Here is a 26054-nt window from a genome sequence, read left to right on the forward strand (position 1 = left end):
CAATCTTGGTCCTCACCGAAGTTCTCAAGATCCATGGAAGTGCCGGTGGACAACTTAAAGATCCGTTATAAAGAGGAAGATGGGACGGTTTTGTTTGAGAGTTACATACCTCCTTCCAGGGATGCTATCCACCTGCCGACCTATGTGCTCTATCTCCTCATGGCCATATTTATCGTGCTGGGAGTTCTCTACGCCATCATCGGCCACCTCATCAAGGATCTCATACATGACTTTGCAGGTTTGTGATTATGGATTATTCACAACCTTTTTTCTCAACCATTTTTTATTTTTTAGAAGAACTGAATTCTCTACATGTTATGTTTTCCAGACTGGCTCTTAGGGGAGCAGCCTGAAGAAGTGGTGGTCAATTATTGTGAAGCCAAAGACAAATTTGTGGCCGACTGGTGTCCAGAGACCACGCCAGAACTGCAGGAGATGGCCCGAGCTGAGGAGAACAGGATGGCCGAAAAGGACTTCATGAAGTCGCCGCCTATCTGGATCATCTCCAAGGAACCTCGAGGGACCAGGACAGGACCCCGAGTGGTCTTTGGGAAGAGGAGTTGAAGAAATATGGACTCAGTAAATAATAGGAGGACATCTAGTGTTTATTATAGGTACTGCCGGGTTTTTTGCATTGGGAGAATCTATATATGAAGCAATCACAATGATTTATATATCATTTATTTTATTATACGGTGGTAGAACCAAATTTATAATTCTATCTGAGACACAGTCTTGTACACAACTGCAAACCACAATACTAAATGAATTAAAGACATCTCAGTGCCAGTCCAAATAATGTGCTTCTTTGTTTGATAAAAAAATCTTGCATTCAATCTCATTTATTAGTCCAGGAGTACAATTAGAAGAAGCCAAGAAAATCTTCTGTGGTGGTGAATGGCTCTTATTCCACTTCTTTCACTCTCCTTGAATGTCAATGATTTCATTCATCATTTTACACAATGTCCCTATAGGCGAGATTGTGGTAACAGATTAGATTACTTTGTACTCGTTAATCCCATTTCTTTAACTAACTTCAAACGGTGCTCTAATCTCATCAACTGTTGCTCCTACTGTTTTAATTCTGCTGAAAGGGGCGCTTAAAAAAAAAAAAAAACATACTGTAAGCCAGCCATGAACTTCTGCTTGCCAGAATCTGAGCTGGACTGTTTATTTAAAGAGCAGGCATGCGGCTGGAGCACAAGTTACTCATTTTGTCCCTAGCTTAAACTGTTCTATGTCAGAACCTTTAAAAAAAGTGCCCCATTCATGCTACATTTTATGACTTGTTTTTGGAAAGAAAAAAAAAACTGTGGCTGCCATTTATTCATTATCCTTGCTTTGGTGCCATCAATCACATATAGTCCGTTATTGGCCATATCAAGAATATGGAATAAATGTTTTTTTTATATATATTATTGCAAGGAGGAAGCAACCCGAATGTCTATCTCATGCTCATTCTGCTGCAATAGACGAGTTCTTCTGCAGAGTGCGCTCTCTTTTGTGTCACGTTTTCTGCTCCACGGAGGGCGCGCACGCACACGCCCCCCCCTCCTCCTCCTCCTCCTCTTGCAGACACACGCCACACTGCTCCTCACAGCTATGAAAAGATAACCAAGAAGACGGCTGTGCTTTAAAGGAGACATGGATGCACATTGATTGCAAAGGAATTTCTCTACTTGTATGGATCGGAGTCCATCGCCGATGTGGGGCGAGTGTAAGAGGTGAGGTGCTTGGATTTCTATCATTATTATTTGGTTTCAAGATAATGCTGCGCAAATGGGGGGGTGGAAAAAAAAAAGCAGTGCGTGAACGCAGCACGACAATTAGCCATGATTGATCACATAAGCATACGACATGTATGGTTAAAGCGAATTGTCCCTTTAAAAGCGCAGGCCCGGTGGCAACCATTTGTATATTCGTCTTTTTTTTTCTGTCACGTCAATATTGAAAATAGAAATGTTATTGGGTGACCCAGTAAGTAATGGGGGAAATCACAATGGTACAAATGTCATCTAAGATCCAGTAAAGGATCCATGATGCGAACAATTTAGGAAGCTGAGCATGTCAAATTCTTAACATACTGCAGTGTGGCACATTTAAAAAAAACAAAAAAACAATAGTGGCGTTTCATTGCGATTGTCTGGTTGGAGTACAGCAATGTGGGGATGTGTCTGCTCAACTTTGAGTTCTTCTGGCATGCTGCAACTTGTCTTGTCGTTTTCAGCTGTTTGTTCGGAATGTGCCATATATGGATGGGCGCATTGGGAGCTTTAGGCCTGCCTGCATGTGTAGTAAGCCAGGGTCCTGCTGCTTTCATTTTGCTTTATTTTTAGCACAATGCTAGTTAGCACAGTGGACTATTGATTTATTTACAGGCTGCATTGCCTCTCCAATCCCACCAAATGTTCCCTGCTGGGTGTCCTTCATGTGCTAATCAATGGCAGTGCCCAGTAACCCATTTCTTCTCAGGGTTGCAAATGTCATGCACTGAAAAGACCGGTCAAGAGTTTTTTTGACTTGGTAAACTACAATACACCAATATTATTCAGCATGCACAGTGTTTCTTTATGCAGTACCTGTAAACACATGAAGAGGTCAAGACATTTGAGGTATTTGATCTTATGATATAATATGGCTGTTAAGTGAAAGTCATTCCAGGTCATAAAGTATCATCCACATCATAAAGCTGAAAATACAGAGACATGTGGTGCTATTATCTGGGCAAAAGGTGCCTTTTTTTGAAAAATAATTATAAAACAGTCTGTTTACTAAATAATGCCATCTTCATATTTTTGATGATTCAAGTATTAATCTACAATCCAGCACCGTCAGTATAATTTATTTTTCTGCACAGTGCTCTGGAGGAGGAAGCATCATCCAAAGTCACAGGCACCGTGACAGGTAGGCCAAACCTGCAATTTTTAGATGGACCACAAAGCATAAAGCATAATTTTTTTAAAAAAAATTCTCACTGTAACCTGTTGTGTGTAGATGTGTGTCGAGACGAAGCAGACAACACTCCTCCTCTTCAGCCTCATACTCTAAAGCAGTTTGAACAGGTATATATCGATATATTCCTTAACTATTGCATATTATTTATTTTTTCTGGTCCCATTTGTTGTGATCTGAGACAGTGTGCTCTATGTTGCTATCTTGTGGTCAAATGCGTGATTACAGGTCCAGATATACAATTTGACTATTTTGGGAAAGTTGAATTGGAGTTTGAGTGTTTTCATTGTCATATTTGTGAAGGCCAGCAAAATTACATATTCATACTGTGTACTTGTGTTTGGCAGCTGGCGTTATACTCAGAGGTTTACATAATAATTTTGGTGTGTACCTCAAATGAGCATCAAAGGTTGTTGTTTGGCACCATTTTTTTTTTGTGTGTGAACGTTTCATGCATTAATCCGCCACATGATGTCATCCGAAATCTATGCAGACGCTAACTTTGCTGTCTGACCCATTTTTCTCTGAATTATTGATCATTAGCTTGTAATAGGACACTTTAATGGACAGTGATCACATCCGGAACAGGAAGTAGTGACGTAGCCCCTCGTGTTCAAATAACCGGATCACTATTAGTCATAAGTGAATCTTATTTTATATCAGACTAGAGATTGGGTAGAAAATTGGTTTTGTTCAAATTGTTGACGCGTCTCCTTTAAGGAAAGTGAGGGATTGAGGAAGCTGAGCAATCGGGCACCTATACCTTTATCTCAATATGATATTTGTCCTCGTGTGCGTCAATCTCAGCTGCTGTTTTTTGCGGGAGGGTGAGACTTCCCATCATATCACAAGTGTCTGCGAACCCAGAGAGTCCCCCCTCCCTCTTCCACTTCCACCCAATTCCCTTGGCAGTCTGAGATTCCAGGGACGTGGGCTCCTGTAAAATAAGCCCGAATGCCATCCCCTCGCTCCCAGATCACATCATGGAGCTGACACGGATGCATCTATGACCGCTCGGGCCGCACAGATGCTCTCTCGTAGTCTCTGTGTGTGCTATTTATTCGTTTAAAAGTGTTTTGATTTTGTCAATGGGGTGCATTTGTCAGGACGACCTGCCCGCAAGAAAGGCACACGTCCTTTGAACATGTCGTGACACGGAGAAGGACTTTTTTTTATTATTTCTGACCTGTAACGGACATGTCAAGCATCGTCAACGCTTTTTGACGGTCATGTCTAACGGCTACCGAACTTTGTCACAGCACCTGAGCGACCTGAAGAAGGAGAACTTCAGCCTCAAGCTACGCATCTACTTCCTAGAGGAGAGAATTCAGCAGAAGTACGAGGAGAGCAGCGAAGATGTCTATCGAACGGTGAGTATGGAAATGTACCTTGTCCTGCTACTGAGATTGTCACACACACAAAAAACGGTGGTGGGATCAATTTCCAGTTTGTTGGCTCATCAATGGTGTTTTTCAAAGTGTTTTTTTTTTTTTTTTTTTGCATGATTGCATTTTGTAAGGAGTGGTAACAGGTTTCTTTTTTTGGTGCAAATTTTACTGTGGCAAATATGGATGCGCGGTGCCAATAGTTGTTGTTCAGTAATGACATGCATACATTTAATATGATACAATAGGTTTGCTTAATGAGAAACAAACTTTAGTTCAAGTTTTTTTTTTGTTTCCCTTTTGTTTGCAGCATCATTAGGTTGTGTAGGTGTACCTAATGATGTGTCCTAATATCCTATCTCATGAATCTCTGAATGAAATCATTTCTGAATCAATGCAATGTGCTATTATACACTGTACGGATGATTTGTTGTTGTCTTTTTTGTCTTTTTCAAATACTGTACAGTATCTGCTTACTTATATAATTCTCAAGCTTATTTTGGAAAATGTCTTTTCGATTCAGCCTTGAATCTTTCCCTATGAGTGCATACCAGATTGAATGTCAATCAGAATCTTTTTATCTTCACACTTTAATCGCTTAGTGATTGGCGGCTAAGCTGCTCTGTGTTGTTGATGATAGGATGTTAAGAGCCAGGGCTGGCTTGCCCACTGTCTAAACATTTCAGTGAAACCCAGCACAGCCTAGGTGGTACATAGCGATCCCTCTGGAAGCTTTGATACACTATATTTAGCCCGAGTCAAATGCACATGCATGAGAGTCAGTCCGACAGGAGACACAGAATGTTTATCTTATTGATTTGACGACCTGTGAGTAAAATCCTCGTCAGCGTCTGCTTCCAAAAATCCATCTCTGTGACTATGAGAATGTAATTTTGCTAGCATTTTTTTTGGTGAGTGCAGTCTGCTCACTCTGTGCCGATTTTTATTCAAGGAGTTTGTTGCTGAGGGCTGAATGGCCAACAGGAGCGAAAATAGCCGGTGTACCCTGACGCTTGTCTATATATAGAGCTGTTTTGAAAGCTTGGGTCGTGATGTTGACACACGGTACACAAAATACACATTCCTCTCATCAACGTGTTGCATTATTCATCAGCAGTGCTGAGGTGACTCATGATATAATAGGAATATTAGTAATTATCTTGTGAATCGTTTAAACACGCCTAACTGAGAATTCCCCCCCAAAATGTCAGAATGACGTGTCTTATAAAAGTTGGGTCACACTCTACTGAATTGGTAATTATTATATTGTATTATTTTATATTCTATTGTATATTACATCATATATATAATATTATTTGTATTATTTAGCAAAAGACCAAGTCACTTTATTATAAAGTCAGTTTCCACTCACAGATAATAAAATAAATGACTGGTGGTGTTTTATTAGCTTACAAATATTTTGTGACGTATGAGAACATTGTCTTGGCTTGACTTTCTGCTCTCCTGTACATTCTTGCATACTAGGAGCATTTTTTACTGATGACATCAGGCACACTCCTTTTCTTAGTTTGCTTGCCTTGCTAGACCAGCACCACCTAGTGTTCAAAATAGTAAGTTTGATGCATTTCAGACGGGCCGGTAAAAACCGAGCTGCGGGCTAGATATGGCCCGTGGGGCGGACTTTGGACACCATTGGCAGGTAAACAGACTGAAGACCAGAGGCTGCTAGGAATTCTACTGCTCTAAATATAGCAACTTTGAAGGTTCTGAATTGATGATACAAAACACCCACAAGATCGGTTTCACTCTGCAGATGAAGAGATTAGGAAGTGATCTCAAGCCAGTTTTAGGGAAGCCACCCTTAGATTTAGAAGATTTACAGCTACGTTCACATGCAAATGCTAAAATACATATGAGACACAACGACAAACTTTAGTCGTGGTTGAATTGGCAACTTTGTTGTTTATGTTTGTTGCAGAACATCGAGCTGAAGGTGGAAGTAGAGAGCTTGAAGCAGGAGCTCCAAGAAAAACAGCAGCTTCTGGACAAAGCTCTGTAAGTTCACACTCATGCCGTTTACAGGAATGGAATATATTTCATGTTTATTAAGTAAATAATTTGTACATTAAAGGGAATCAATTCATTTTCATTTCAATTACAATTATAATAATAATACTTGCAATGCCATAAAAAATGCTCAGTGAGTGAAGACCCTCCATTCAACATATGAGTCGTAGACTTTAAGATGTCGACGTTACTCAGACGGGTTGAAAATATCCAAGTTATCCGAGCTGTCGCATGTGCTCAAGTGAGCCAAGTATGAACGCAGACAAAGTTCCAGATTGGGACGCAGTGGCGACATTGTGGCGTGTGCCATTCTGGGAACGGGAATTCTGGAAGCGTTGCAATGACGGACAACGTGAGGTAGACAGATGCTCGCACCCCGTTGTGTTTGTGGCCAAACATGAGAGATAAAAATAAAAACATGTGTCAGGGTAGCACATTTTTAAAATGGTTGTTTTGTAGGATTCATCTAACTATGGATGTTGTACTGAGACCACCATTAGGTGTGCCTAATGAAGTGTCCACATTCGGCTGTATCAAAATAAACATTTGGGTATATCTTGGCATGACCCAATACAATCAAATCCTTACACGACGGGTGGGTCGACTTGATTAATATTAGCTCAAGTATAAGTGGAGTGGTGTTGGATCGCCCTTTTAAAGCAAATGATGTCATCATATTTCCCCCCCCCCCCCCCCCCCCATCCAGACTAAAACTTCCATCATGCCCACGTTGACATATGCGGTCTCGGAAAGCCTGACAATTCCGTCTTTATCTTTTGACAGCACAACAGCAGAGTGCTTAAGCAACAACAATGAGGAAGAGGTGCAGAGACGCTGTCACGAGAGGCAGCAGGAGATCGAACAAATGCAGCAAGTGCTCGAGACCAAGATACAGTTCTTGCAGGAAGTCCGTTAGCGTGCTCAACGACGCCATCGCATATTCCACGACACAGTTCTATTCACCCAGCGGCATTTTTTTTTTTTTTTCCTAGGAGGCCCAGTTAGCACGCAATGAGGCAGTAAGGTCTGTCTCGTTAACTGGGTCACACTCCCACAATTGCAACCTTAACCAAGATGCCACTATGGAAGATATCGCAGTGGATGAGAGGCCTCACAATGTCAACGCCAATAAAGACAGGTAAAAAGAAAAGGAAGACATTCTTGGAGGTATCGTAGAGGCTTGAAATTCTTACTTGACAGTGAAGAAAACATGACATATGTCAAATTCTTAAGTCCTATGGAGTCCAAACATATTTCAGGGGGGAGGCAGTGCCCCCGTGGCCCCCCCCTCTAGCTCTGCCATTGTTGCCAGGTATTATTCTGCATAGGGCTAAACAATCATGGAAATTTTATTGTCTCTTATTTAATATTTTAATTTCTTGCAATTCATATCCAAGTCTGGAAATTTGAGTCCATCCATGATCATCTCGTAAAGTATTTTAGATTGTTTTTTTTGTAGTGTCTCGTAAGCATCCTGAATAAAAACGATGCCTCTGTGTGTGTTCAGAATTATCGAGGAGCTGACAAAAGAGCTTCATTCTAAGGAGGCCCTCATCACAGAGCTGAGCGGGGAAAGGACGACTCTCGCACATCGGGTTGGGGAGCTGGAGAGCCAGGTTCACGAGCTGTCGTCTTCTCTACTGCAGAAGGACAAAGATGTGGAGGTACCTTTTAATCCTTTTATCACGAACCTTCTAATGTTACCGCATTCCACTTGTCCACGGAATTTCTTCTCGACAGAAAGAAGCTCCTGAAGCAGCATATGTCACATTCCTTCGTCTAATTTAAACAGTTGTAGGTCAGAAGAGTTATTTCAGCACACAGAGAACTTTTGAAACAAACACACAATGACATAAACAGGTGGTCACAGATTACATATGTGTGGCTTTTATTCTAATTATTTTTTATTTTTGTGAAGGACGCAATGTGGAATGCAATGTGGTCATTTCTTTCCATGCATTTTTAATTATTGATGCTTCTCTTACATGCAGTTCTATCAAGAGGAACTCGGTCATGAGAGGCTACGCATCGAACAGGAAATGCAGGTATGCCAAACTGATATGTACCAAAATAAGGGCAAGTAAAATGACTCAATATCTTGATATTTTTGAAGTAAACTAGTCTTTTCAGCAACAAACAATTCGGGATCTACTTATTGTTACAGTGAGCTTCATTATGTTCATACAAGAATTTGTTTTCAAACTTATCATTTAACTATCAAATCCATTTTGTGGGGTTGAATGCAAATATACCTGCCTAGTCAAATGTTCACGAGCGCAAGATCATGCTAAAATTAGTCAACTTTAAAATGATAACCAATGGTTACAATACGGTCCAAAGTTTTATCTTCTAACCTTGTCAATGTCAGCATGAGTTATATAAGTCCAACAGAGTGGAGAGTTTTGTTTACAGAGATAAAAAGGGTTCGTGTTTGTGTGTAAGCATTCCAATGCTGTGCCCTCTGTCATATGTGCGTGCGTGCATGCTGGCATCTCGCACTCTCGGAGTTCACCGACTCTGGTTTCAAGTCAGCCTGTCGATAGATCAGGTTGACTCCTGAAGCCCCCCCACCCCCCACCCCAGTGAGCCAGACATACGCTGATATCGAGTTGATGTGCTTCCAGACTGACACTCACCACAAGAGCTCTTAATTTGTTCCCCAGACACCTCAGCCATTTAGATCCCAATCTATGGCAGAGAGGAGGGAGTATCGCGTGTATCACTTCCCACTGTTGCCAGGCAAGAGAGGCTGGACAGAACTATTAGAACATGTTTTGGATTGTGATCTTCTTTGCAGCTGCTCCAATACAAATTCAAACAGACTTGATTATGTAACAACGTTTACCCTTCAGATAATGAACTTGAGAAGGACATCATGTCAAATCTTCCCTGCAGGAGATTTAAGTTACCAAATTTACTGGACAAATGATTCCTCTGAGGATTTTTGCAAAAGCATGTTTTTGCAAAAGTCACAGCATGACAGTGGTGTGACCATCTGCTTGAATGCCAGCCAAAAGTGGCAAATGAATTACAGATTACTGAGAAAGACCTTGTTGTTTGACTATTACACTCACATCCTTGTTGAAATATCTGCTCTAGGCAACAAGAAATACATAAACTAGCGATGAAATACTGTGAATGGCTGACTCACAATACATTTCTGGCATAGATGGAATAATATTTTACATGACCCAATTAGGTGAAATTGGATAATTAACATGCACGGTGGTTTGGATGCAAAGTCATTTTCGATGTTACTATGAATTAAATAGGAAAGTGATGTGCTAGGCTTTTTACCCCCTACTTCACTTTAATTTCACGCCATGGATGCAATATTACAACGTAATGCAGATGGGTGTGATTTTTAAATTTCTAGAGCGTCACTAATGTTATTCGGGAGTTCACTCAAGTCAGTCAGGCGAGAAGAGCTCTGAGCAGGAGGAAGTCGCCCACACAAAGGGGAACACGGCGCTGTCTATTTCCTGCTAACCCGAAGACAGACAAATATCTCACGACCCTACATAGTTTCTATATTTATAGTAAAGTCGGTGTACTTTAATGATGGTATTTCTTTTTTTTTTGTTATATGAAAACAAAGTAAGCAGTATATTGGCCACGGACTTGAAACCCCCTTCTTTGTGTAAATGGTATGCTCCGGTCCTGCGAGCTTGGTTCAGCCTGCCTCCTCGTTATCTCCCCGGAAGATCTCAGGCAGAGCGTAGCACCTGACCATCGCGGTAATACTCGGCAAGAAAACGAGGGAAACATCGCTCCCTCGTTCGCCAAAGCCCTCCACCAACTGGGAATACAGCTACGGACTGTCTTTATCTGCGTTGTGTCCGCATTAAAAGCGACGGTGGGACAGTTCTCGAACGACAGTCGTGATGAAGTCGGTGGCGGCGCGGCGGCTCGTGACTGTCGGCTGAATGAATGGTGCAGAGGAGCGAGCTGGCTGGATTACCTAGCAACGCTTGTTTGAATTAAATATCTAGTGAAGAGATGAAATTTTTTTTTATACTACGTCACCACGCCTGTTACCATGGACCATTAACTCCTGGCGGAGAAGACGCACCTGGTCTCGGGTCTTCTATTGTAATGGCTAACTAGATGCTCGTATTTCTTGTCAAGCCAAGGTTAACTATAGTGAAAGGTGTTCTGTATGACAGTTTGTTGGTCATAATTTATATGTACGTGTTGTATAACTGCTCATAAAGGAAGAAAATGGGGGACAGCTTGATCAGTGGCGGTGCTCAAACAAAAGAGAGCATAATGCACTTTTATGCTCACAACCGCTCATAAGGAAGAGATAGGCAGCTTGTTCAATGTTGGACAACAAAATGAAAGAGACATGTCGTATCTGTGGACGGGATCTCTACGGAAACCAGCGCAGGTGGATCTTCCATCCGGCCACCAAGCTCAACCTTCAAGTGCTGCTGTCACACGCTCTCGGCCAGGAGCTGGCGCGGGACGGCCGCGGGGAGTTTGCCTGTTCCAAATGTGCCTTCATGCTGGACCGCATGTACCGCTTTGACACGGTGATAGCCCGCGTGGAAGCCCTCTCCATCGAGAGGCTTCAGAGGCTCCTGCAAGAGAAACACCGGCTCAGGCAGTGCATCGGCGGATTGTACAGGAAGACGAATTCGCTAGAAAGCGCCGCGACTTCTGCAGATGAAGGGGAAGCAGCAGGAGATGGGATGGTGGATATTTCGGGCCTCACCCATGCTAAGTACTGTGCTCTTCTTCAGGAGGACCTAGTCTATTCTTTGTATGAATCATGGGCTGACGACAGCACGGATTGCCACCATCACCACCACCCTCAGTCTTCGGCTGGGCCAGGGTCAGATGTTGCGGGGCCTCACCGTTGTATGCCCAACACTCCTAGGAGATGCCGGGGTTGTTCCCATTGGCGCGTGGCAGACTCTGACTATGAAGCTGTTTGTAAGGTGCCCAGGAAGCTTGCACGAAGTACTTCTTGTGGCCCCTCAACCAGATATTCCGCCAGCTTCATTGGAGGCAGTGCAGAAGTAGAGGAAAAAGGAAACGTGGAGGAAGCAGATGAACCGCCATCCTCTCTGACTCTAGTTCCTACTTCTCAGGATGTGTCAAGGACTTCAGATAGTGACCAAACTCTAGCAGGAAGAGTCAGCTCCAGCCCTTCAATAGCATCCTTGGAGACAACTGAGGACTGCATTCAGCATGAGGTCACCAGAGATGAACTGTTGAACTCTCCCAAAGAGCCAATGGATGACCGGCTATCGGACACCCACCCAGACAGAGCTCCACGTGGCCAATCGTCTCCTGGACCAAGCCTATCTCTGGCTCTCTGTTGGCTACAGAATTATGTTGTCCATCGACCGGTCCAAAGCAAAGGCAGTAAACTTCCAGTGTTGCTTAGACGGAGCAGCAATCACGGAAGATTGGACTTAGCCGATTCAATTCTAGAGCTAACTTTTGGAACGCCGGATGGTGAACCATACCACCACATGGCAACACCTGAGCTGGAGTCCACCTCGATCCAACTGAATGTTGGGTCGGACCGTGTCCTTAACCGGAGTAATCTAGAAGACGATTCGGAGGATGTTTATTTCGAGTGTCCGCCACCAAAGCCACACCAGGTATAAAGCCTTGGCGAGCACAATTGGAAATATCTATCCAGCTCACACAGTAGAGGATGTCGGCCATTGTGGATTGTCTAAAGTGAAAGACGACATTGAGTTAGCAGTCAGCAGGCTTCCAGCCATGACGTGGCCCAATTACATGCACCAAAAGGGGCATTGTCATTTTAAGGCACATGATTTTCCCCCCCTCACATGTAAAACGGAGACAGTGGCCCCACCATTGGCCTAATTTCACTCACTGCCCTTAAGGCAAAGCCACCCACCCCGCATGTGGGTTATGTAAACATAATAGCATGTAGTCCTGAGAGAGATGTGTTTGTCGATTTATGAATCAGATCCGCTCCTGAATTCTGTTCCAATACTTTTGTCGATATGATGTTTCTCGCAGAACCTTGTGGAGGAGCAGCAAAGCCAGTTGAACCAATACGAGTGTGCTGCCGGTCAATGTGTCAGCGAGCTGCAGAAGGCCCAAATGCAGGTGGAGTCCCTGCAAGCCAAAATCCACGAGAGTGATTCCAACAATATGGTAAGATTAAATTCGGAGAAATATAACTGAGCAAGCCTGACTGCCAACTCTGCTTCCACGTGTAGAAGCTGCAGGAGAAGCTGAATGAGATGGAGTGTGAGCTTCGTTCCCTCCGCCAGGCTTCTCAGAGTCAGGAGAGAACCATCCAGGACCTCACAGAATCCATCGGCACCAAAGACACTGAGGTGAGCATCTTGGAACGAAAGGGAGTTGATTTATGTGTGCACTCTTCATCGCTAGCATTTCTGCTTCAAGGCTCAGGAGCTGTACCAGCTGATCGAGGGGCAGAATGTCACATTATACAAGCTGCGAGAGATGGCCCACCATAATCAGCTCGCACAAACCAAGGTGAGATGTTAGCTTTGATGGATAAATCAACAAAAGCTAGAAAATACAAAAAAAAATGTAGAATGTACAGTAACATCTTGCCAATTCCCCCTTCAGTCTCTAGAGGGCGTCAGTGAGTCCGCAATGCTCTTCAAGATGCAGGGGGAGCTGGTGGCAGTGCAGAGCTCCCTGTTCTCTTTGGGTCTGGATTTGGAAGCCAGCCAGAGGAGTCTCAGACAGAGTCAGAGACAAGGTGAGGATCTGGCTCGCTTCAAAGACCGACTGAATGCTGACCTCCAGGAGGCGCTGCAGCACAGGGAAGAGACTGAAAAACACAATCAGGTTTGTGGCTGTTTATAAAAAAAAGTAGAGCGGAGTGTCAACCAATTAAATGATAATATCTACGGTTTGCCCCAGGACTTGTGTCACATGCTTCAGAAAACCCGCGCCGAGCTACAGGTTAAAGAAGAAGCCCTAAAGGAAGCCGAGGCAGAGCGACTCGCTGGAGTGCGAGAAAAAGACCGAAGCATCGCACAGCTCAGTCGCTCTCTGCAGGATAAGGAGCGACACTTACAGGTAAGACCTCACACGTGACATCATACGTCCTCCACATCAACATACATCTTATTTTGTAGGAGTACTCTGAGATGTTGGAGACACCAGGAAGCTCCAAACCAAGGGATGCGCTTCTTGAGAAATTAAGAGAGCGAATTAAAGACAGGGACAAAGCGCTAGAGGTAAGATGCTTCTCGAACCTGCCAATAGAAATGTGTATTAACCTTCTGCTTCCTTCTGCAGCGCTCCATCGATGACAAGTTCCGCTGTCTGGATGAACGTGAGGGTCAAGTGAGGACACTGCAGCTGGCGCTTAGGGAAAAAGACCGAGACCTGGACAGGCTCCGCTGCATCCTGTCCAACAACGAGGAGACCATCACGGTAAACTTGAGCTGCGAGGTTGACCTCACGTGTATTTGTATACTCGTGATAAGCAGAGTGTGCGCTTGTTTTTTTGTTTTTTTTTTAGAGTCTGGACGCTCTTGTGCGAGGGAAAGAGCTGGAACTGGAGCAGGCGGCCGAGGCCTACAGGAACCTCCAGTGGCTGAAGCAGCAGAGTGAGGAGAAGGAGAGGAACGCTTTGAGGGAGAAGGACACGATCATCGGCCAACTACAAGCAGCGCTTCAGTCTCGCAGCAAGGAAACACAGGTCGCTAAAACGTACGCTTTCTCCAGCTTGACGAGAACAATGCTCACCGATCTTTTCGACGTGCGCAGGATCTGACGGCAGCCCTCGTCGGCAGAGTTCAGACCGGCGCCACTGAGGTGGTGGAGGAGCTGAAGGCTCGGCTCCAGCTGAAGGAGAAACTCTTCCAGGAGCTGCTGTCGGACCGCAGCCGCCAATCAAGCGAACACCAAACACGGGTGTCGGAACTACTCGACACCCTCGGTGCCAAAGACCAGTACCTGCAGGTACCACCGTTTTCTTTGCTGATGTTCCATGATGATAGGTTGATCGCCCAAAATATCTCAAACGTGACTCTTTTCGTGCATCTCAGGACAATTCGTACAGGTTGTCCTTGGTGATAAGCGAGCGCGCCGGTCAGCTTCAGGAGGTGCGCAAGCAGCTGTCGCAGCGAGAGCAAGAGCTGTGCGAGCTGAGACGGGACAAAGAGAAGGAGACGGGCAGGGATGTGCAGCATCTGCAAGGTCTTCTCCGAGAAAAAGAAGCCTTTATCAAGGTACCTCTTTTTTCATTTCTTGTGTTCCTCTGCAAAGTATTTACTGTGTTTTGTAATTCATCAGGAGATGATGCACAACCAAGAGGAAGTTATGATGCGAGAGAGCGAGGCGGAAGTGAAGGCACTCCAGGAAGAGCTGCAATTATTGCTTAAGAAGGAGAAGGAAGCCCAGGTATACATGTGGATGTCTAGTTTTAGTTTGTCCATTTTGTCATTGTTATTTTTTGCATCCACTCCTTGCAGAAAGAGCTCGCTACTCTGCGTTCATCTTTTGCCGCTCAGCAAGCCAAGGGAGCTGCCACAGCATGTACCGAAGTATGTTCTTCCGTCATTCCCACCATTTGCTCACAATCACCTCAAGTCTCATTCGTTTGTGTCCGGAACAAAGCAGCACGTGCTGGAGCAGCTCGTCTCCGAGTACCGTCAGCTGAACGGTGCCCTCAGGGCCGAGAAGAGATTATATCAGAACCTCGTTCACGCCAACAGTGACAGGTAGGCAGTCGCAAAATTAGGAAGAAGAAGAAGAAGGTCCAACTCTGCTTTTCATTCAACAGCTCCAATGAGGTCCTGGCCCTCCACACTCAACTGGATTCGGTTCAGGCTCTCCGCGGACAGCTGGAGGAGGTCCTGGGCAGGATTCAGAACATGGCCCTCGACCTGGAACGGGCCACCAAAAGGCAGCCTGACTTAGGAGGTGGGAACGGTTAGGGTCGAGCCTCTGGGTCTGCTGGGGGCACAAATGTTGTGTGATGTTTGGTGTGATGAAGAAAACTTAAAAGGTTGTGCTCATAAATCAAAAACATCCAGACACAACATAATCAAAGAACACTAACCACAATGGAGTCTTGTTTATTAATATATACTTAATGGTGTTGTGAGTATGTTTGATATGGTTTAAATAATAATAATAATGCCTGCATTTTTTTTTTTTTTGCTTGTCAGTGTGCTAACTGTTCTCTTTTGCCATGTTTCACCAAAGTCACTCTTCCAGCCTTTGAGCCACAGTCACGTTTTCTTCGAGTCTAGTGGAGAAAGCGAAGCCCATGCCTTACACATGTCATTTCTTAGACGTCATCTTGTTGTCTTCAAGTAGTAGTTCACACACCCAAACAAATCCCTCCAAAAAAAAAAAAAAAAGGAGATTCCTCCTGAGCTTCTGTAGTCAACTTCAGATTTGTCACACACCACGGAACACAACTGAAGGGCAAAGGTAACAAAGGTGTTTAGGTTAGCTTTAGCCACACATGCTAGATTTCCTCTTAAATCCATCCTGGAAGTTTTCTTACCTCTCCTCAGACATTCTTTGTCAATACTTTTGTATCTCAAATGCAACGAAATAAATATGTGCTGTTTTTCTCTGTTTAAGAGGAGTTCTTCTCTTTCTGGATTTCTCTTTCTTGTGTTTATGAGAAGAATATTGAAAAGATCCCAAGCATTCAACAAACCCTGGTTCCTATTTCTTACAATCCCACAACCAACATTTGATTGTTAAACGCAAGCACACATGATATTGTCACATTCTTTCTTTGTCCTTTTTGCGTGTGCATGACTGTTATTCCCCAAACACCCCAGTATAAATCACCAAATGAAATGTGGTCACACGAAAAGTATGCCAAAGTTCAAATATGGTTGCTCAGCACTCATTTTACAGTCCATTAAAACACAAAAGCAAAAATAAACACCCCTTCTGAAATGAAGCCATTTAATACTGACACGACATTAACCAGCCACATAATTATGCACGCCCACTTCTAATTTTACAAAACACATTTATTTATTAACCTTTAAAGGTCTACATTTTGATATGGATCTCATTAGATTATGCAAATGTGCCTAAACATGTAACCACTGATTATTTATCATTGCACCAAAATGTATCCACACCAGTCCAAACAAATTCTTCTTACTGCCACCTCATAAAATCCGTATATTTCTTCACGACTGTCCCGAATCTCCACTAGTTTGCTTTTGCTCCACCCTAATTGTATTTTTGGCCAGCTGGAAAGCGATGACATAACATTTCCCCCCACAGCTCCACGTCAGAGCGGACGGAGCTGTGTTAGCGGACACAATGAGTAGAAAACAGTTTCAGAAATAAAAGGAAGAGGAGTGACTTTGGATATAAATAAAACATAGTCTAAATGCCGTTGCTGTGTTTCCAGATGTCAGCTCCGAAGACGAGGAAGGAGATGATGAAGACGCCAGCGGCGATGAGTTCACAGATAGCATAGAGGAGGACGACAAAGCAACTTTATCTTCCAGTCAGGTTGGATTTTCTCTTCCATATCCATTAATAGCACCTTAACTTCCATGACTGGGACTTTTAATAACAACAAAATGTCTTTGTTTAGACCCAAACAGCCTCTGGACATGAAGAAGAATCCAAATTCCCGAGCACTAGCCAACAGACAGTTGAACTGGAGCTAAAGGAAATACAGTCCGAGCTGGAGCGGGAGGGATTCACCTCGGTGACCCAGATGAGGTGCGGTGACGGCTCTCCCCGTTGTTTTTCTTCTCAATGCTAACCATTGCGCTCTGTTGCCTAAAAGGAGCACACTGCAGAGGCTTCGGAAGGAGAACCAGTTTCTAAAAGAACATCACGGGAGCCTTCACCGAGGAGAGGAAGATGATGATACTGAGGAGGAGGAAGACTACATGGATGATGATGATGATGAGGGGGTTACATCTTCAGTGCCTGTCAAGGTAAAGTTATTAAAAAAGACAGCATGGTGGGGTGGTGGTTAGCATTAATGTTCTGGGTTTGAATCCTGGCTCAAGTGTGGAGTCTCCAAACCCAAAATTTTTTTTGAGGAATGTTCCAATCAAATTAGAAAATGAGATCTTTTTTGAGGTCCAATTTTTCTGTGACATTCCATTCGCAGGGGTTCGAGCCAGGTGTCAGTGAGCATTCGGCCCGCCTTTGTTCGGAGAACCGAGAGCTCCAGGAGAGGCTGATGGTGTCCGAAGCTACGGTTCACGCTCAGGCCGAGCAACTGAAGGACTACAGGGACCTGCTCAGTGAGTGCGGTCGGAGTTGAAATGATTTGTTGCCGGGAACTTGACCGTTTGCTTATTTCTGCAGCAGAGACATCCGTGCAGCAGGCTAGTAAGCAGGTCCAGGTGGATCTGCAGGATTTGGGCTATGAGACTTGTGGACGTAGTGAAAATGAAGCTGAGAGGGAGGACGCCAGCAGCCCAGGTGATTCCTTTGCATTGACTTAGTTTATTTTGTATTTGCCTTGCTTTTATTCACGAGAAACCTTTTCTCGTCCTCAGAATTTGACGACCTCGAGATGTGCACGTCGTTGTCTCATCAACAAGAAGAAAGTTTGGGAGGTGACTGGTACAAAGCCAGTAGAAGCAGCCGTACCAATGAAATTGGGGATGAGTCAGCTTTGCATCATCTAGTCCAAGATCTGCGCTCCCAGCTGACCCGTTGCCACAAAGTCATCCGTGGCCTTCAAATGCGTGTTCGTTCTCTGTCCACCACAAGCGACTACGCCTCCAGCCTGGAGCGGACGCCACGCAAGGTATTGCCAAATCAACTTCTTGTTTGTTGCAAGATGATCCCTCAACCTTCTGTGTTTTGAAGGTAAACTGGGCTTTCGAAATGTCACCCGCCCACGAGGGCGTGGAGGAGGATGAAGGCTGGATGTCCGACACCCAAGCGACTCCACCTGGATCCAAGCCCAGTCGCGAACTACAAGAGCTCATTGCACGTGTCGCAACCTTGGAGGCCCAATTGAAGAGCTCCAAGCTGGAAGGGAAGAGCCAAGCAAAGGAGGAGAAATGTACCACGTGGCCTGGGTGAGTTTAAACGCATCAGACATATCTCTACCAAACTATTTCAATGTGTGGGTTCAGCTTTCTGCCACCCTGAACAGGATAGAAACTTGTTTTTATGCTCGCTGAAATTCCCCCAAAATGCCACAAGATGGCGCCAAAGCATCCTTCAACTATTTTAGTTGAGCCAAAAATGAATAGTTGTGGGCTATAAAATGATCAGCAAAACTTTACAGGCATGTCTAACAGTCTTCCTCCTTTTGCAGGAAATACAACTCTCTCATCCAAGCCCAAGCTCGTGAGCTCTCCCACCTGAGGCAGAGGATCAGAGAGGGTGAAGGAATCTCCCATATCCTCACCCAGCATCTGGGTGACACCACCAAGGTTGTTCAAAGTAACACGGATCACTTGTCAAAATTTCCCTTGCAACTTTTTTTTTTTTTTTAACCTCTCAGGCCTTTGAGGAACTGCTGCGGGCCAACGACGTCGATTACTACACGGGGCAGAGCTTTCGAGGGCAACTTTCACAAAGTACCACGTTGGCTCAGAGACTGCTCACCAAGCTCACCGGACGTAAGACGCACCCTCAGCTCTTTTGTTGTCATTCTATACATTTTTGTTTTGTTTTTGTCAACGCCCATCCTATGTCTTTCCTGAATTAGGAGCGGAAAGCCCCGTTGACAAAACAGGCCACGAGTTGCTCGCCCTGCAGTGAGTCATCTTAATCCTTTATTTATTTATCTCACACGTTTAAGGATAGTTTTTTTTTTTTTTACGATTTGAAAAATGAAGTGACAGATGGTGGTCGCTAATCCGCTGCAGCAGGTAGCGTGGATCCTTTTCTGTTAAGATGATTTGGCTGTAAAGACATCCCACCAGCTGCTGTTAAGCGGCTCAGTGGCGCTGAAGAGAGGAAGCGCTCCCGTATCTCGTAGTTTATTTGTATCAGTCTGTCTGTAGACATCTGGGATCAAATAGTAGAAGCAGACGCTATCTACATTTTTATTTTTTACCCCCCTTTTGGACTTTACTGAGGCTCAAATGGCTCCGCTGTGGAAATCACAGATTTCAAAGAGCTGTCCGATATACAGGAACTCGCTGTGGTCTTTTTCTACGACCAATGGCCGAGGTCGATCTAAAGAAATATGGCTCATTAGGATGCTGCATCAACAACTTAAACAGTAAGGAAGGAATCTGTTGCTAGGTGATTTTGAAGCTGTGTAAGGAAATATAAAAACACTTTTTGAGTCTAGCTGAATGCCACGTCTTATTTTTTTTTTTACACTTGCAGGCTGAGCAAGGAGCTTCAGCAAAAAGATCAAATCATCGAATCTCTGCACAACAAGCTGCAGCAGCGTCCCGAGACGCCATCCAGCTGCCAAGCCCTCTCGGAGACCACCGACCCGTCAGACAGGACTTCCTTGGTGTCCGATGAAAGTCAAACCAACGAAGACCTGGATCTGTGTTCTGATTTGGACGCTAGAGATTACCAGGAACAGGAACAGCGGCTTCAATCCGATCACGATGGTAAGTGAACCTTTGTACACTCTTTTTTTTCCTTTTTATCTTTCTGTCTTTCATCTTCCATCATCTTTCAGCCCATCCTTCTATTCCTCCTCCTCGTGGAGCCCTCAAATCTTCCTTCAGCTGTCCTGGAACGCTTTCTGGGAGTTTAACCAGTCCGTCCTTGAGAGGTAGAGGATTCATGAGCTGGAAAAATCCCCCCCCCCCCTCCACCTAGTTTCTGTTTCTTTACTTTCTGTCATTCTCCCATCCAGCCTCTCTCGGCATTCCTTTCTCCTCGTCCCTCCCTCCATCTCGTGACCTCGATGTCCGGGGTACAGAGTTCACATTTGAAGGCCATCCTCGGGCCCTGTCCGTGATGGCTGTTCACCCAGAACTGGACACACTGTACAAACAGATGAATGAGCAGATAAGGGGTGAGGGGATGCTGGCTGGGAATTTGTGTGTCACCTTCTTTTTGCTCACACTTTCATAATTTTGTTGACAGGATACCCGGACACTTCCGGCAAGCCTCTGTTCGCTCTTTCGCCCGGTGCCCTCAACCAGTGTGACCTTTCGGGCTACAACCATCCTGCCTTTCAACATTACCAGCTGGGCGGGATTCCAGAAGGTCATTCGCATAAGTCGGACTCGGGAATGATGACAGGAGGAGGGACTTTTTGGGACAACGTGACACAGTCTATGGGGAACTATTCTGGAATCCCTGGACCGATCTTAGAAAACAACCAGACAGGTAAATTTAGGTGTCTCGAGGTTTCTTCAAAAGGGAGTAGCGCACATTTGATTAGATAATGTGTTGTTTTCAGGGCCGAATGTAATTGGAGAACATCTACGGGAGGTGCGATGTCTCCGCCAGCGTCTGGAAGAGTCCATTAGGACCAACGAGAGACTCCGACAGCAGCTGGAGGAAAAATTGGCAAACCCCGGGCGGGATGGAGGTACGACAGCTCACTTCATCTCTTTTCAATGCCAGAAATGTTTTAAGTGTTCCTTAATCTGTTTCTCAGGAGCACCGACAAACATCTACATTCAGGGTCTGGACACAGTCACACATTTGTCCAACGAAATCCGAGTCCTGACAGACGAGAACTTGAATCTACAGTCCCGTCTACAAGCCAGTACAGGTAAAATCCACCTTGGAATGTTTTTCATCAGGCCAAGAGTGAATGATTTTTTTTTTTTTTTTTTTGGGTCACTCAGACTCGTGCGAGGAGCTGATCGCAGCACGTGCCCGCCTCAAGCAAGCCGAGCTGGAGGCGGAGCAATGGAAGGAGGAGTTAAGAAGACTTCAGACGCACAGTGAGGAGCAGGGACAGCAGATCCTCGCCTTGAGGCAGGAGAGGCAAGCCGGCCAGGAGAGGATCAACAGGTCTGTACAGGCGAAAAGCTTGAGGGGAATATTATTTTTTTTTTTTGTGATAATTGACGTGCGTGCGTCCTCAGAGCTCAGCACGAGTCGTCACTCCTGCAGCAGCAGTTGAGCGAGAGCAGAGAGCTCATCCACTCCCTGCAGTCCGAACTTCACGTGTACGATCGCGTGTGCTCCAGTTTCAAATCCAACAAAGGTTTGTCTCAGTACACTCTCACATTTTTGGGTGAAAAAAAAAAAATCAATCAATAAAACGCTTTCAGGTTTCTTGTGCGAGACCACCGGCCTGCCCGTGGAGTTGGGTGAGCTATTGAGCGAGGTGAGGAGTCTGCGGGCCCAGCTTCAAAGCGGCGTTCAGGAGAGCAGCGCCCTCAAGCAGCTGGAGCTCCACAAGCAGCTGGAGCAGAAGTTGGGCGGCGGCTCCCCTCGTACGCCGGCCCTCTCGGCCTTGAGCGCCAGCCCTCAGAGGGAAAACGTCTACAAGCGACAGCTGCTCCACGGTAAAAAAAAAAGAAACTTCACTGGCCAACTTCACCGTGATGTGTGTCCAAGCTCGGTTTGCGTATGTGTGCTCCGCAGACCCGGCTCCTTCTCCACCTGTCAGGGACATTGGTCTTTTTAACTGTGGGTCTCCCTGCCCTCCCTACTCGGACCTGGATGACAACCATAGCGCTGCCAACGGTGTGACCTTTAACCTCATGGCATGACTGTGGCTTCACTTGTTTGGTTCTAATGTGCTTTGTCAGCGCTTTTACTACTGAGATCTTATTTGCACCGCAGACCCTCTCGACCCTCACACCGAGCTGGAAGGTGACGCCCCCGACGGCTCTTTCGCTAACCGCTACGGCCGCCACGCCGTGGGTCACGTGGATGATTTCAACGCTCTCCAGCAACAAGTTCTCGAAGGTCGCAGCATCGTGCAACGCATGGAGACGGCATTGAGCGATCTGTCGCGCAGTGAGCTGGTGAGTTGCTTTTCGGAACTTTGGGAAAGTCACGGCACATATTTTCCATATCTTATGATGCAGTTTTTGGAGTACGGCAATGCCAAAAGTCTCTTGGCCAACACCAAGACCCTGAGGCAGATTTTGGAGGAGGCGGCTTCACTACTGAAAATGTTTTGGAGGGCGGCGCTACCCAGTACTGACGCCTCCATCCCGAACCTGAAGAAGGTTTGCGCCAGCAGCGTGATGGAAATTCAAATTTTTGATGTATTAACACGCGCTTTGAACACAGGAGCAGTCGATGCAGGAGGAGATTTTGTCCCTCAAGCTACGCGTGTCTGAGCAGGAGGAGCTTCTGAAGGGGATGATTCAAAGACTGAGGAGCACCAGTCGCACCAAGGAGAACATGGAGCATTTTATTGTGAACCAACGTAAGTCACGCTTGAAGAAGAAATGAGCAAATTTGGCACGGAAAATGACGCTATCCTACCACATGGGTTCCTTGGTGGAGGTAATAAAGGAACTCCTCTTGTTTTTACAGTGTCAAGGACTCGTGATGTTTTGAAGAAAGCAAGGACAAACTTGGAGGTAAAAAAAAGGAAATGGAAATGTCATTTTTAACGTCGTGACTCGTCCCTAGGCCAAATCAGACTTTGTACCAGGATTTTGTCCTGTTTTCTCTTTCGTTTTAAATGTGATTCCATCACTTGTCGTTTGTTTGTCCCTTCGTCTCGGTCACTGCGCGTGAACACCTCCAGAAGAACGAGCTGAGACTTTCCTCTCTAAGCTCCTCCTCTTCCTCTCCCTATGCCGGTAATTGTCTTGCCCGAAAAGGTAGAGAGGCTGGCCCGGGATGTTGAGTTTGCTTTTGGATGGGCAACTTTTTACCTTGTGCATTTGTGGTTTGCCATCACGGCAACATCAACGCTCACCATTTCATCACTTATGTAAACCATCCATCCATTTTTGTGTCGAACATGCCTTCATCGGGGTCAAGGGTGAACTGGATGTCATTTATGAACCATTTAGTCTTAATGGACCTAACATGCACGTTACACAGTGCACACTTTAAATTCAAACTTTCATTTATTTATTTATTTATTTATTTATTTATTTATTTACTAAATAACTCACCTATTCACGTTTTTTTTGGGGGGGGTACTTTGTGTATAACCCTAAAATGCCACAAGATGGCGCCAAAGCCATGCTCCAGTGAGACTGTAATGATGTTGAAATGATCCATCTTGACTGAGTTCAGGAGGTCAGGGAGGACCTGGGTTGTCTTTAGGGCATGTGCATGGGAGACATGCACTTAGGATGCTTTTTTTTCTTCTTCTTCAAATATCTTCAATTGCGATACAAAAAGGCATGCTTGAATGAATTTGCAGTGGAATAACCCCCATCACCATTTTTTTCTTCACAAGACGTTTGGGACATTTGAAGTCACAATGTCCAATTTCATTGAAACCCTTTTCTCCTACTTGCAGCTAAGGAAGCAGGAGGCGGTACCCGAAACCAACCTGCTGATGTCCCTCGCCTGAGGACCGCCTGCGTCGAAGCCCCTGCGGCCAGGAAGCGCACCAGTCAATGCTTGCTGTAAACCACCAAACAACCAGCCTCAACGCTTTGACCTCGATATTGAAAAGAGCCCCCCCCACCCCTGTCTCCAACCAGGCCTTAGCAAAGTCCTTTTAGCCTCGCCAGCCCCCAAACACGCAGTTAATCTTTGAGTGTAACTGCCAGCAGTGTGTATGACCGAAGGTGTGTGAAATGTGTCCCTGGTGGATTCAGTGACAAGCCGGATGGAGCGGCTTGAAGATGCCCCCAAATGGTGCGTCTTCTTCCGAGAGCCTGTGGAGGGAAAAAGGTGTTTTGTGCATGTAAAAATGAGGTCTGCGAGAGGAACACGCATATACACCGCCGTTTGGGGTCACTTAGATTTATTTTTATAAAGAAAAGCATTTATCGAAATGACTTCTGCCTCTGATTGGTTGTTTTTCCTCTGGTGGGGTGTTTTTTTTTTGGCTACTCACTTTAAAGGCACAAGATGGGCTCAGACAGGGATGACTAATGCAAAGTCCCCCTTGAATTTGATATTGAAAATAATGCTTTTCTTAAAAAAAAAGATATTTGCAAGTGACTTACTAATTTTTCAGCTGCGGTGTATATGTGCGGTGTGTGTGATCCGGGAAAGTTCACTCAAAGAAAACAATCTGATTCCATCGATCACCAGATCTTTTGATTTTAAAATGAAAAATCTTACTCACTGACGTTCACAATGTATTAGTCGGGATAATGGAGGAATGTAGGCCCTCTGGATCAGAGACGTGCGGTTAGGGGATGCAGGTGAGGCACGATGAGTAAAAAAAATAACAGTTTGACTAATTATGAACCTTTGTAAGTCAAATTTGCTAAAATTTCATACTTCCTGTTCCAATACAAAGGTGAAACGCTTTATTTTGATGAGACTTAAAACCGCAGTAAAAAGGAACAGGTTGCGGCAAATAATATTCTGCCCCACCGAAAGGGGGCGTAAGCGAGCCAACGGGTGATTAATTCTGCCCCATTTGTTGCTTGTACAAAAAAAGTAACAGATTTTTGTGGCCCATGGACTTGATCTACAAATAAAGGTAAGACCACAAACAATGTGTGCGTGCGTAGAATGCTAATGAGATAAGAAATAGTGTATATATATTTGAAAATCTGACATTTTTAAAGGAGTCTGTGCCTCAGCAACCATTTCCCTACCGCACGTCACTTGTGACTTATTTCACCTTTTCTGCTTCCGTCATTGACGAGTCGTAGGCACCAGCAATTGGTTCAATGTTTTTTTGTCACCAGCTTCTATTTTTGGAAGCGTCGACATTTCGGCATTTCTAAACATGCATGTTTGCTGAATTGTGAGGTTGAAGTGGCGCAAAATAAGAAGCTGACGTACGAGCATGTGCAATAATGCAGTGATTTGAAGCTATCACTGGAGTGTCGCATGATCAGAATTTTGTTATCAATTTATTTATATGGAACGGGAGATTGCCATGACTTGCCAAAGTTTGAACTTCAACTTGCCTTAACCATGTGAATGTGGAATTATTAGCCTATCGGGATACAGAAGGCTTCTATAGAAGCACAACAAACTGGTTTGGTTTATTCCCGATCGTGCAAAATATTCCAGTTTTGGACCAAAAGCAATGAAAGAAAAAAAAAGGTGGATTTTCTCCAAAAGGCCTCATGCCATTTTGTGTTTCTATATTTTGACATTCTCATGGTCATGTTATAGATGACGCAAACTTTGGCAGGCTACTGGTGGGATCATTCTGTAAAAAAAAATTTTTTTTTTGACGCTTGTACAGCTGTAAATAAAAAAAAATTTCGGGTGCTTGAATAAACATGCATTTTTGCTTTGTGCAAAGTTCAGCTTAGCCGTGCGGTAACTTGACATCTTTTAAATTGACGTTGCATTTATTTATATGACGCTTATAGAGGCCATTTTCTCTTGTCTGATGAGATTAAATCACTTTGCCTTTTTGATGTTACTGAACACATATTTGTTTGTCCACGCATAAATATTATGGCTTTGCTTGATTTTAAATTGAAAGCTTCATTGGGGGGGAAAAAAAAGCCTTATTGTTCAAGAACAGAATCAAAAACAGTCTTGTTGAGATTTGAATGTACAGTATTGCTTTAAATGTGGCTGAAAAGAAGCTTAGATCTGCAAAAACCAACAACACAAGCGGAACCCGTCTCTGATGACAATGTGTGTTGTGTTGTCCAAAAGTATTTAGCGTTGAAAGATTTTGGAACCGAACCAATAAAATGTTTTGAAACAATAACCACTGTCTACAATGCATGTTTTTAAACCACA

At 44.6% G+C, this 26054-nt stretch overlaps 2 protein-coding genes across 9 annotated transcripts; both read left to right on the plus strand.

Moving 5' to 3' along the window:
• The first annotated feature begins 33 nt into the window (after positions 1-33).
• On the plus strand, positions 34-564 carry LOC147045959 (uncharacterized). The gene is made up of 2 exons (XM_085931029.1): positions 34-238; positions 329-564. The coding sequence occupies exons 1-2, from the start codon at positions 34-36 to the stop codon at positions 562-564; spliced, it is 441 nt and encodes a 146-aa protein (XP_085787155.1).
• Positions 565-1559: 995 nt separating this feature from the next.
• On the plus strand, positions 1560-26022 carry LOC147045960 (myomegalin). Of its 8 annotated transcripts, XM_085929435.1 has the most exons (45): positions 1560-1724; positions 2858-2904; positions 2995-3062; positions 4212-4322; positions 6277-6353; positions 7149-7272; positions 7358-7503; positions 7873-8029; positions 8357-8410; positions 12372-12509; positions 12575-12694; positions 12765-12857; positions 12954-13178; positions 13254-13412; positions 13472-13573; positions 13635-13772; positions 13861-14040; positions 14109-14303; positions 14390-14572; positions 14637-14744; positions 14816-14887; positions 14934-15064; positions 15127-15266; positions 16735-16838; positions 16924-17054; positions 17122-17275; positions 17455-17590; positions 17655-17771; positions 17849-18102; positions 18165-18379; positions 18622-18739; positions 18811-18928; positions 19018-19066; positions 19647-19882; positions 20367-20612; positions 20686-20817; positions 20887-21003; positions 21080-21248; positions 21323-21444; positions 21512-21748; positions 21828-21929; positions 22029-22420; positions 22485-22623; positions 22734-22780; positions 23680-26022. In XM_085929435.1, exons 1-45 carry the CDS (start codon positions 1684-1686, stop codon positions 23731-23733), a joined length of 6198 nt encoding a protein of 2065 aa, XP_085785561.1. In that variant the 5' UTR covers positions 1560-1683; the 3' UTR covers positions 23734-26022. The 8 variants fall into 8 exon arrangements, with proteins under 8 accessions (XP_085785561.1, XP_085785563.1, XP_085785562.1 ...); XM_085929437.1 differs by lacking the exons at positions 1560-1724; positions 2858-2904; positions 2995-3062; ... (4 more) ...; positions 7873-8029; positions 8357-8410 and adding exons at positions 8506-11980; positions 19954-20049; positions 20134-20295; positions 22951-23005 and having other exon boundaries at positions 14964-15064; positions 22029-22213; positions 22277-22420; XM_085929436.1 differs by lacking the exons at positions 1560-1724; positions 2858-2904; positions 2995-3062; ... (4 more) ...; positions 7873-8029; positions 8357-8410 and adding exons at positions 9707-11980; positions 19954-20049; positions 20134-20295; positions 22951-23005 and having other exon boundaries at positions 14964-15064.
• The last annotated feature ends 32 nt before the right edge of the window (positions 26023-26054 follow it).

This window comes from Syngnathus leptorhynchus, chromosome 14 (genome assembly GCF_054491065.1).
Source record: "Syngnathus leptorhynchus isolate UIUO chromosome 14, UIUO_Slep, whole genome shotgun sequence".
In the NCBI taxonomy this organism is placed as follows: Eukaryota; Metazoa; Chordata; class Actinopteri; order Syngnathiformes; family Syngnathidae; genus Syngnathus; species Syngnathus leptorhynchus.